General features: G+C 42.8%; 1 protein-coding gene across 2 annotated transcripts in view; it reads left to right on the top strand.

The window, feature by feature from the left end:
- The window catches only part of LOC111854993 (contactin-associated protein-like 2), a 314,095-nt gene that overhangs the window by 251,496 nt on the left and 49,495 nt on the right, over positions 1-13,104 (top strand). For both annotated transcript variants that reach the window (XM_072700030.1, XM_072700031.1), the window contains one exon: positions 465-592. In XM_072700030.1, the coding sequence (XP_072556131.1) occupies positions 465-592 (128 nt within the window). The remainder of the gene's footprint in view (positions 1-464; positions 593-13,104) is intronic.

A 13,104-nucleotide genomic window follows, 5' to 3' on the forward strand; every position in this document is an offset into this window, starting at 1 on the left:
AGTAGTATTAAACCAGGTGAGAAGGTAGATTAAGCAAAAGGTTTTTAATAACCTATATGTGGGTATAACAAAGGATGCATTAAGGTTTTCAGGAATTCCACTGGCTTGCTAGATACAGTCAGCTGAAAAAAGTATCTGCATTTCAATCGTAGTATAAGATCTAGGACCTTTGACGTATTGGAGCCGACACAGAGGCCATATTTCAGTACTTTGTAATGCACTTTGTGGATTTTTAAGATGACTTAGGAGTTGCATAGGTGCATAGTCTGATACTGTACATGCTTGGCTTATTGAAGTGCTGAAACATTTAACATTTTAAGAGTGACAGTAGAGCAAAGAAGCCAGATCTACCCAGTACTGTTTAAAAATAACCTGAGTTTGCAATTCAGATAATTACACAGTGATATGTCATATCTGTTCATCATATCTGTTTATTATTTCTTTATTTTCCTGTTTTCCTGTAGGAGAGAAGATTCTGGACTCCTGGTGTATAAAGAGCATTTACCAGTCAACCAGGTGGCTATCGGAGATACAAACCGACCAGGCTCTGAGGCAAAGCTAACCGTGGGTCCTTTACGTTGTCAAGGAGACAGTGAGTTCAATATCTTATTATGTCTCTTGTTGCGGTTTCTCCTTCTTTGCTGGCAGAAAAGCCCTATTGAGCGTGTGTTTACGCTGTGACCAATGGGACGCAGGGCAATGGCAAGGGGCGGGGCTATTGAGCGTGTGTTTACGCTATGACCAATGGGACGCAGGGCAATGGCAAGGGGCGGGGCTATTGAGCGTGTGTTTACGCTATGACCAATGGGACGCAGGGCAATGGCAAGGGGCGGGGCTATTGAGCGTGTGTTTACGCTGTGACCAATGGGACGCAGGGCAATGGCAAGGGGCGGGGCTATTGAGCGTGTGTTTACGCTGTGACCAATGGGACGCAGGGCAATGGCAAGGGGCGGGGCTATTGAGCGTGTGTTTACGCTGTGACCAATGGGACGCAGGGCAATGGCAAGGGGCGGGGCTATTGAGCGTGTGTTTACGCTATGACCAATGGGACGCAGGGCAATGGCAAGGGGCGGGGCTCTTGAGCGTGTGTTTACGCTGTGACCAATGGGACGCAGGGCAATGGCAAGGGGCGGGGCTCTTGAGCGTGTGTTTACGCTGTGACCAATGGGACGCAGGGCAATGGCAAGGGGCGGGGCTATTGAGCGTGTGTTTACGCTTTGACCAATGGGACGCAGGGCAATGGCAAGGGGCGGGGCTATTGAGCGTGTGTTTACGCTATGACCAATGGGACGCAGGGCAATGGCAAGGGGCGGGGCTATTGAGCGTGTGTTTACGCTATGACCAATGGGACGCAGGGCAATGGCAAGGGGCGGGGCTATTGAGCGTGTGTTTACGCTATGACCAATGGGACGCAGGGCAATGGCAAGGGGCGGGGCTATTGAGCGTGTGTTTACGCTATGACCAATGGGACGCAGGGCAATGGCAAGGGGCGGGGCTATTGAGCGTGTGTTTACGCTATGACCAATGGGACGCAGGGCAATGGCAAGGGGCGGGGCTATTGAGCGTGTGTTTACGCTATGACCAATGGGACGCAGGGCAATGGCAAGGGGCGGGGCTATTGAGCGTGTGTTTACGCTATGACCAATGGGACGCAGGGCAATGGCAAGGGGCGGGGCTATTGAGCGTGTGTTTACGCTATGACCAATGGGACGCAGGGCAATGGCAAGGGGCGGGGCTATTGAGCGTGTGTTTACGCTATGACCAATGGGACGCAGGGCAATGGCAAGGGGCGGGGCTCTTGAGCGTGTGTTTACGCTATGACCAATGGGACGCAGAGCAATGGCAAGGGGCGGGGCTATTGAGCGTGTGTTTACGCTATGACCAATGGGACGCAGAGCAATGGCAAGGGGCGGGGCTATTGAGCGTGTGTTTACGCTATGACCAATGGGACGCAGGGCAATGGCAAGGGGCGGGGCTCTTGAGCGTGTGTTTACGCTATGACCAATGGGACGCAGGGCAATGGCAAGGGGCGGGGCTCTTGAGCGTGTGTTTACGCTATGACCAATGGGACGCAGGGCAATGGCAAGGGGCGGGGCTCTTGAGCGTGTGTTTACGCTATGACCAATGGGACGCAGGGCAATGGCAAGGGGCGGGGCTCTTGAGCGTGTGTTTACGCTATGACCAATGGGACGCAGGGCAATGGCAAGGGGCGGGGCTATTGAGCGTGTGTTTACGCTATGACCAATGGGACGCAGGGCAATGGCAAGGGGCGGGGCTCTTGTGATGATCCAAAACAGGAGCCGCTCAGGAGGGTCTAGCTGTCCTTAAAAGGAGGGATACAGATTATTGGGGATAAATCAGGTCAGCCTGGTGGATTACAGAGTCTGCTCTGAGGATGAGGTGTGCTTCACTGGTGATGGCTACTCTTCACAGGTTTTGCGAGGTCCAGTTTTAAGTTTTTTTTGTTGTTGTTGAGTTTGCAAGTTTCTTTCAGTTTTGAGCTTGTTTTTTTTAATAGGCCGTCTCCCTGATTCTTACGTTAGTCAGTAATGCAGACATCTCACCTTATACACCTTTTGTTGAGGCATATTGAGTTCAATGGTATGATGGAATTGGTTACCACCCAAGCTGAGTGTGGAGTGGATGTTATGGCAGCCATGATGAGGGAGAGACGATCTACGTAGCAGCACCAACAAAACAGAGTTTTATTGACAAAAAAGACACAAAGGGACAATCAGTAAACAAAGGGACCATGCGGGGTCAAAACGAAACAGGGAGCAACACCAGGAAGTAAATACTAAAGGCAGGTAGGAACAAAGGAAGGTACAATAACTAGCACAGGGGTACAAGCAACACAAGCAAACAGCCACAATAAACCTCTGAGGAACAGAACAAGAACAGGCGCTTAAATACACTACTAACAAGACACAACGCAGGACAGGTGAGAACCATAATCAAATCACATGTGGGGTAAATTACAATTAACAGGCACTAGACTAGGAAACGCGAACAAACACTGAGGGCTATCAATACTAGGAGAGATCAAGGAACACAAGTAAAACAGAACTTAATAAGGCCCGGGCAGGGTAATGAAAAGCAAAGACATATTAACATTTCTAGACACCAGGGGATAAAATAAAAACAACATTAAACAAAGGTGAGGCCTCAGGCCAGCCTCAAACTCATGGCAGAAGGTGTACCTGCCTCTGCGCCACACACTCCATCCATTCAGCCGCGTGACAGCCTGGGCAGTGGGTAAAACACTAGGGTAACACAACGCGGTGGCCAGTGGGAGAAGCAGGCCGAATGGGGAAAAAGCACACGGCACAGGGCCAGACGGGCACCAACCCTGACGGTGAGGCAGAGCGGTGAGAGTAAAATGACTCGCTGGCTGAATAGCAGAACAACAGATTTCTGGGACATTGTGCATCATTCACGGGTGTCAGAGACCTGCTGGCAATTTGTGGGAGAGTCCCGGAACTTCAGGGAGATGTAGGATGTCCTGGAAATGGGGTATTTCATTTTCCAGCCCTCATCGGAAAACCTACACCATCAACCGGATCAATTATATTCAAAGAATAAGCAAAACATCCTAACATGGTTAACTGGATTAGTACAAATGAATAAAATATTATGATGTAAGTAAAGCATAGGATTTATGTAAATCTACTGCAACAGCAACACATGTTTTAACAGCCGCGTTTTACTCCCATGCCTAGTCATCTGATATATAAAGCAGGATTTTCACTTTTAAATCTAACTTGATATGCATGTTGCAGCCTTTTGCCTGATAGTGCTCTCAGCCCTGCATCACGTTTTACACCGGAACGCTACCCTGTCAAGCAGAACTGCAAATGCAAGGCGCCCGTGCACTCTTAAAGGAACAGAGACGCTGTGAGCGCCTGCTCAGAGAGCTGTGACTCGATATTTACAAGCAAACTTTGGAATGAGTTAATTAAATTACGGCACATAGTTTGTATTAGAGGGGTAATGTTGACCCTCCATGCTCGAGCCATTTCAGTGGTGCTTTGATTAATTAGGATTAGACTTAAAGCCTTCGTTTGTGACTCCGGGTTTTCTTTTGTTGTTTTAAATTAGAGCTGTTGTTCACTCATTACTTAGCACATATTATTGTTGTTTCCCACTTTAATTTAGCTCAGCTGCTCTTTCGCAAATTTAAATCAGCATGTTTCAGAATTAAGCAAAACCCCGCAAAGGCTGGAAACGTGTAAAGCTGAAGTCTGCTTTTTCATTCTCATCACAATTGAAAATGGTAAACAGCATTTTCACCACGGAGCAGCTACATTTATTGAGGACGTGTATATTTTGTGTGCTTTTGGCATTGGCTCGGAGCTACATGATCTGACCGTTGGGATATGGTTGCCCCCCCCCCATTCCCCATTTACAGCATGATAAGCGAGGAGGTGGCATGGAGGGTATTAATAGCTGGTGTAAGACTCAGAAGCTTTGTGGGATAATCTCTTCTCTTAGAACCCATAGCTCCAAGTTGTTTTGGCTAGATATTATCATGAGCGAACAGTTTGAAACCCATTTGCCATAATCTACACTGGAAAAGTAGAAACAATTATTACCATTTTTTAATTACCTCTTTATTTATTGTTGTTTTCCTTGCATATTTTAAAGGCACTAATACCCAAAGTATAATTGCATTAATTTAAAACAAACAGGCAGACAGACAGACAGACAGACAGATTGGACCACAGGGAGTCAGATGCTTTTGTGCACTTCGATTCCCATGCCGGAGGGTAAATTAATACAGATAAATAACCCTACAAATGGTAAAGAAACATAAAATACCGGTCATGTACTACAAGTTACCAGAGGGAGGAAATTATAAATGAGGACGCAGCCAAGGGTGTGGCTGTCATCTTTTCTGATGTGTATCATTTTTTGTGATGTTGCTTGATTTAGTGGTGAGCTTTTTGTCAAATAGGTTTTTTTTTTTAAACTGGAATGGTTTTCACAGTTTTCGCAAGAGAAATTTGAGCTGCTTCAGTGGAGTGACTTCACTGCGCCTAGAATATATGTAATTTAAATCGACAAAGAGATCTGTGCCAAAAACTACCTCTGTTGATGTGGAAAAAACCGCAAGTTACTACAAAGGGCCTCTGTTGTCACTTTAAGATTCATGCCATTGATTAATTGCTTATTTATCCTATGATTAAGTAATCCACCAAGGAATAAAAAAATAATAAAATGCGAATATAGAGAAACAAACAGTAATAGATGGTAAAAGTTGTAGGAGAAAGCCTCAATAGTTGCTTTTCTTCCCAAGTCTTTTCCCCCCACACTTTTCCTCACTTTCTATGTTCTCTGGTTATGTTTTGCCAGATTAAATCCTTTATTAACTGGCTGTGTAGACCCTAAGTGTGTGTAGCGGAGTTAAGGAGAAATGATCATTTCCCCAGCTGATCATTTACAAAGATTGCTCCCTTGGCAGAAATTTTGGGAAAACCCAACAAATTACTGCTCAAAGGGCGGGTCGTGAAAATTCTCCAGAGACAATAAGTATAGTGGCTGATGACATCAATTTGGCCGGCTTTAGTGCCGTTGCAGGTCAGATCCTCGTGGGCCTCCTACCTTATAATAGGATTTCATCTTCCCCTCTGTCTCCCCCTGCTGGCAAAATAGGTTAATGCCTCCTCCATCTGTTTGCTCTCCCAGATGCTTCCTGGTATGATTCAATTGTAACCGATTATCCTCCTTCAGGAGTCGCAAATGCACATTATCTGTATTCCAGTGACTTTTGTTTGCAAGATTTTGGTGAACTTATGGAAAAAAAACATTAATTTACAACATTCTGTAATTTAAGACAATCGAGTACGAGCTTCCAAAAGTGCTTATTGTTGAGGAATGTGTTGCCTGCAGGGAAGATACCACAGATGGAATAGCAAATGCAAGCTGCTTTTTATTCGTTTATCTTTGCCTGCTGCTTCAGACAGCGAGCAATAGCCACACAACTGCAATGCCCTTATTTGGAAAAACAGAGGAAGGATAGAGAGTGGAACCTCAGTGCATTTTGGGAGCAGGTCAGAATTGTATTTACTCTTTATCTTTGCCTAAGAATTTGTTACCTGTCTGGAGAGTCTACATGATTTCATAAAAAACATACCCACTGTTATCACACAGTACAAAATTAGGGTTCAGCATATTCTGTTTGGTTTTATAAAAAGAACTGAAGAAAATACACATTTAATGTAATTTTTTATGGTGAACAAAGCTGCACTTTATTCCAGTTAATTTCCCAGGCTAACTTATATGACATCTAAGAAACAAACATTCCAGAATCGACAAAGACTTAAACCGAACAGTTTTATGGGGGACCATTAACAGTCTAAAAGCTGCAGAGAGTCATTAATCTTATCAGGATATTTAATCTTTTACCATCACCGAAGACACGTTAACTTGTGTTTGCCTGTATATTGTGTTTTTGGGCTATTAATGTAGTTTGAACACTTTGTAGGTGTTTGTGCCCCAGAGAAATGTAATTCATTTTATGGATTACATCACACAGATGTCATATTAATGGCATAATTACGGATGACAGCCTAATTTCTCCCTTGACTTTCCACAAAGGTCTTTTTGGCCAGTGGTTGGGAAAAGATGAATTGCTATTTTTGATCCTGAAGAGCACTCTCTGGTGACAGAGAAACACACTTAACACAGACAGTTTGTAATTACTAAACAGGTGTAGTCTTTTCCTCAACCCTGACCAGGAGCTTGGATGGATGGAATGTATATAGGTATGCATACTATGTAGTTATATTACATCTTACCTGTAAATGAGTGATTAAATTCAGTAGCAGTTGTTTTTCCTTTCCACTATGCACGTTTACAAGCATGTAAGGCAGCATAAATAGTATGTGTTTATTAACTGGTATTTTACAGTGTTTTTTACCTATAAAGATCTCTGGGGTGACTTACGTTGTATGATATTTTAATATAATGTTACCTGTTTTGACACGGTCAGCGGGACTGGTCTGCACAGATAAGACATGAAGACGGCAGACGGCAAACACGATCTGTGGAGCGTGACTTTGCGGCGGCCGTGTGCGGAATAAAGCGTTCAATAGCACTCAGCTTTCCATCACACACTCCAGGTACCACTGTGGCAAATTGAAATAGTAAAGATTGAAGAACAAGCTAATGTAAATATCCATTCTGTGCTTTTCCAAACACCCGCCACTGCCAGCGGTTCCTCTTTCTCTGATGCTTCTGCCGTTCCTCAAGTCCATGTTTCCCTTCCCATCTGGAGGAAATAATGGGTCTGGCCTGGTTTGATTTCTGTGCCGTGGTTAGCATGGTCAGCTCGCCCCTCTACAGATCTGGGTTCGATTCCCTGCCCTGGCTGTACCTGTTTGCATGTTTTCTTTTTGTTGTTATCGAGTGTGCTCCGCTTTCCCAGCACAGTCGAAAAACATGTTAAGGTGAATTGGAGTTGCCAGATTGTCTATGGGTGTGAATGGTGTGTATGTTTGTGTCTGAGTTATTCTCTGCCTTGAGCCTGCTGTTTCCGGGGTAGGCTCTGCAACCCTGCATTTCCATGCTGTTTTTTGAAAACAAGCCTGTTCTTTCTTTTCCATCATGTTAGCATGCCTGGGGGGGGGTTGGGCAGCCAGTTGACCTTGGGCCACCAGAGGTTTTTTTCTCCCTATTTGCAAGTTTTTGGTTCTTCTCCTCCGTTGTCATCTGACTTTCTTTCTTTCTTTCTTGTTTCTCTACCATTTTCCCTGCTTTTGAATTATTCTGTGTAAATGATATAGGAGTGTATCACAACACACCCATGTAAAGCGCGTTGGGGCGACTGTTGTGAAAGGCGCTATATAAAAATAAATTGAATTGAACAGAATTGGACAAGTGAGTATGGAAAATGAATGAATGATTTCTCAAACTGACCTAGCACTACCCATAAGGAGGCGGGGCTAAGGATGTGGCAGATTGGCATTGGGTGATCAGATAGAATCAAAACACACCGAATTTACTCCCAGATATATTACACAGACTTAAAGCCACTACAGCAATTTTTATTACTGGGATTACACTTAACACTTAACTGTACTTTCTGAGTTCAACCAAGGAGAATGGCCAAGTTACCAACATCTCAATTAATGTTACTGCACTCAGATCAATTGCACTGCAATTGTTACACTGCAGTAAGCTTTTCATTAAGGCATTCAGGTGATGAATGTTCAGATGTGTTACACAATGGAAGTCAATGTCACACAATAACATAGCACTGCATTCTATTGGATACAAACTTGAAATTGTCCCAAGTCTATTTTCTTCTGCTATTATGAACTTCCAAAGTTTAATTAGAGAGCAGCTATAAGCCACAAGATAAATTCCTCCCAAGGATGTGACTTTGGTTTCATTTGATTGAATGTCATTGATGCTGTTTGATCCTTAAATCAGCGCATAATAAAGGTTAGCCACTATGATAGGCCAATGACTGCTTCACAAATAAATACGCAGACATACGCAAAGTAGGGACTGTTTTATGGCGCGGCGGTCCGATTAACAGGGCAGTCATTTTATTCTGGTTGTGACCTTGGGGTGTGAATCTTTTAGACATCATTATACATGACGTCGTTAAGCTTTGGGAGGCTGGAGGTCGACCCAGAGTCGCTGCCTTGGTGATGAGTGTAGGGGGCCATGTCATCAAGACCAGCTGCTGACAGCTGCCCACTGAGTGATCTAGGACAGGTATTTGCTCTTGGCCGGGTGGGGTGTGGGGAGTGGGGGGTGGATTATTATTCAGTGCGCTTCCTGTTTGTAGAACACCCATCTCCATAAAAGTCAACAACGTCCCTGTTCTACAGAGGGCACATCAATAAATTTAAGTTGGTACATATTCCTGCATATCTGACAGCTACTTCAAGGCATCCTAAAAGCAAGTCAAAGAATTACTTGAAACAGAAACTGCTGAACTTGCAGCTTCTTGGCATAAAAATTTAATTGAGAGGAACATGAACACATTTTGTCTGAGAAATGATAGTGAAACATGTCATACGAGTTGTTAGTGCCTCTAATATCAAGTCCCTGATATCAAGGTTACTTTAATCTGTTTAGACATCTAACATCACACTGAGATGAAAATCCTTGTCAGCATGTCTAATTTAGTCAGAAAAAAATACATTACACTGCTGTGACAGGTGTAGCAGCTGTGCACAGCGCTGTTTCATTCAAAATATTGGTTCCAAGGTTATTCTTACTAATTAAAAATAAAATCAATTCAAAAAGAGGTTTCTTAATTGAAGCAGAAACTAAGGCTTCGGAAATAAATGAATGCTATAATACAGTTATTTCTTTAACAACAGACAAAAATACAATATCTCAGGAATGGATGGAACCAAATGACTAGGAACTAGAGATGCACCGATCCGATATTTGGTGCCGATCCAGACCTATTTGACGGATCGGGTATCGGCATGCGTGACCGATCCACATCCTATACTTACTTATTTAGTTTTTGGCAATCTCTAAAAAGATCGCTCCTGTTTCATGTTAAATCTATTTCTACAATCAATCGCACGACAGCTTTTTCCCATTTTACATGTGTTTTTTCGTACAGTTTTTTCGTACAGTGACTTCCGCCTGCTGTGACGTCATGCGCATACCCTTCGCAGTACGAGGAGCGTAATGGTGCGTTTGTTTTTCTCTCGGAACTCAGAAATTCCGAGTTGAGTGACATCACGTCCGACAATCTCCCATTCGAGCTACCCACATCTGGGAACAAACATGGCTGCCTCCATCAACACGTTGCTGTGTGTTCTTGCTTTATATTTTAGCAGATTTGGAGTTTTCTAAATGGAGAAAATGGAGAAATGGAGATTTTTCCGAGAGACAAATAAGAAACACGAACTAGTCAAACCACATTAAAAGCTTTATAAAATATTTTAGTACATTCATAGCAATATTCTTTTTTCGAATGGTAAACAAACTACAAACAATCCAAGTCGCCATGTTGAAATTACGTCACAGGGGCAACTCGGACAACAAAATCTTGTCCGACTTCAATGTCATAAAAGGGGCGTGTTTCCGACGGGAACTGACGTTTTTCGTGACGTTTCGTGACGTTTTCATCCGAGTTCCGACTTGGAGAGAAATAATCGAACGCACCATAAGGTATTCACTGCAGTCCACACAGTGGACTCCTCACGACAATACCATTTCATTTTTGCGTTTTTCTCTTCCAGGGGGCAGCGTTCGGGAAAATTCTGTATCTTGTAAAGCCCCTAGGCTTATGTGCAGTTACAAATTTTCCACATCATTCATTTTCTTGCCTGCGTGCAACTTGCCAAGTCATTGTTCATTGCTGACGTCCATGTCTGTGTATACAGCCACTTACACACTACCAACAATGCCCATTGTATATATAATGCCATTTGCATCTCAAACCTTACTTTTGAATACAATTTATACTATATTTAGCCTTTTTACACTACTATACCCCCTCCTTTTTAATTTAGTAATTTAATTTATCCATTATTTTTCTATACTCTTTTTGTACAGTTGCAGGCTCAAACCAAATTTTTATGTAATTTCAAGTTATACCAGTATAGCCAGTGTAACTGTGCACGTAACATAAAATCTTGACTCTGCAGGGGGTATGTTTATGTTTTAGAGCAGAATCCTGGAAATACCTGCTTTAACAGTGTGTGACCTACTGTACCATGAAGTAAGCTAATACTAAAATGAAGAGAAGAGATATCAAATTTGAACTCACAAAGAAAACTAAAATAACCTTGTTGAGAACATTAGAGGCACTGAACTTCGGTGAGGTATGGTTGTTGACCCCCCACCTTGTTTTGGACAAAGAAAATGAGGATATAGGAGGGGGAATAAAGGAATGTTACCGATTGGAGTGAAATGCCATCGACAACAAGTCAAGGCCATAACTGCTTTTGGACAATTCTTGTGTTCAGAAAAGACTGGCTCCGCTGGGATGGTTTTGTTCTGTAAGAAATGTCTAAAATCTTTCATTTCAGATTTACACTGGTAACGTAGATCAGAATCATTACACTGGTTTTCTGAGTGCTGCAAAGCAAGTGCTTAATCTTGTATTGTGATTTAGCTCAGGGTGGTCACACAGCAAACCCTGTTTAAAGTGAGATACAAAAGCCTCAGTGAGAGAATAACACAATAGATCAGTGTCTATACTCATCAATATAATGTAAACATGCTGCCTTATAGCCTAATCCAGTGTTTCCCAACACTGGGACACAGACAGTCCATGTTTTTGCTCCCTCCCTTGTGGACTGTCTGCCAGGGAACTCGGGGGAGCAAAAACATGGACCGACTGTACTGTAGGTCCCCAAGGACTGGATTGGGAAACACTGATCTAGACTAATTGTCCAGGCTTGAAAATGTCCAGGTATTGCTGTTGGACATATTTCATTCACCTGTTACATACTTATTTTGGGAAGTCATTTCGCTCATCGCTGGTGTTATTCTACATACTTTTGGAATGCTGCTCCTGGGATTTAAACCAGCATCCTTAATTTCTACATCATCTGCTGGCCCCGGAAAGAGAAATATGCATTTTCAAGTTCAGTCATTATTTTTAAGACTGATACTAGGTAAAATTAAAACAAGATGTACTCATGCAACTGATACATGAGGTTTTTGATTGAATGCAAGTATGGAAAATGGAATTTTCCAATCTCCTTTCTGGGGAATTTATTTGACTTGTCCTTTGGCTTTAACTTAAGGTCATGTCAGACTAACTCCTTCATAATGGAGAGAAACACCAGCCATGGTAAGTAACCTTGGTTTTGGTTTGGCTTTGGGAAATAATGGAAACTTATTTGAGGGTATTAATCTCCACTACCTTACAGAGAAATATATTATGTACTCAGGGGCAGATTAAGGTGCACAGAGGCCCCTAGGCTACAGTAGTCTGTGGGCCCCCCAACCCTGCCCCCCTCCGTGCCAATGGGAACCCTCTTGCAGACTGGCACACGTGGGGCCCCTAGGCTTAAGCCATATCTAGCCTGTGCGTTAATCCGCCCCTGTACTGTACATGTATGTCAAAGTCTGGGTGTTCCTCAAAAATCCCTTTATCAAAATTTGTCGTTTTCTCGTAAAGTCCCCCAAGATGCTGTTATTGCCAGCAGGGCCGTTCCAGATGCTCCTCACTTTACGATGGTTCAACTTACTGTATGATATTTTGACTTTACAACAGTGCGATAGCGATGTACATTCAGTAGTAAACTTTGAATTTTGATCTGTTCCAAATCTAGCAATATGCCGAACGATACTTCCTACTGATGCAGAGTGATGGCAGAATCCACACAGCCACGTTTCAATTTCTATATCAGTCGCGAGCGTAAACATTTCATATAGTGTTTAACAACGTATAGTACAGTGTTTCTTATCTGTGTTTAATCAAATAAACTTATATGCATTTAATTAATTTTCAGTTTTTGTTATTTAGTTATTTACAGTAGTTATTTACCTATTTATGTATTATTTCATATTCATATTTGACTTAACGTTATTTTCCACTTACGGTAGGTTCATGGCAACGTAATACGATTGTACATGGACATTGTAAAGTTACTTAAAAGTGACCTTAGCTTTTTTCCCTAGCTAACTGTCTAGAGTAATGCATGACATGCAGAAATGCTTGCATTACTTGTGATGGACACACCAGGAAGAAGTAAACAGCACGAAAAACCAATGACTTCATGACGTGATGAAGTTGAGCGGTGGTTTGATCATTAGACTAAACATAAATGGTGTGAGCTGGCAGGACACACAGCGGCGGCTCAGTGCTGGGCTTGGGTGGTCTATTGCGTTTCCATGGCAATTGATTGCCACCCCTATATCTACCAGTACCCCTTTCAGTGAGAATGGAAACCCTCTGATTTGAGGTCAGTTGTTTCTAAATGTGGCAAGATCTGAGTTGCGGGTCATACTTGGAACATTTTTGAGGTGCAGTATCTAGCTCTGCTTATTTTATTAGCCATAATATAAGTTTAACAATACACCCATAACTGTATTTGTTTTTAAGGAATGGTCAAAGGAGAGTGGGAACAGGCCTTACTGGGGATTCATAAGCCCCACACAGTTATGAACTCA

This window comes from Paramormyrops kingsleyae, chromosome 15, assembly GCF_048594095.1.
Source record: "Paramormyrops kingsleyae isolate MSU_618 chromosome 15, PKINGS_0.4, whole genome shotgun sequence".
Classification (NCBI taxonomy): Eukaryota; Metazoa; Chordata; class Actinopteri; order Osteoglossiformes; family Mormyridae; genus Paramormyrops; species Paramormyrops kingsleyae.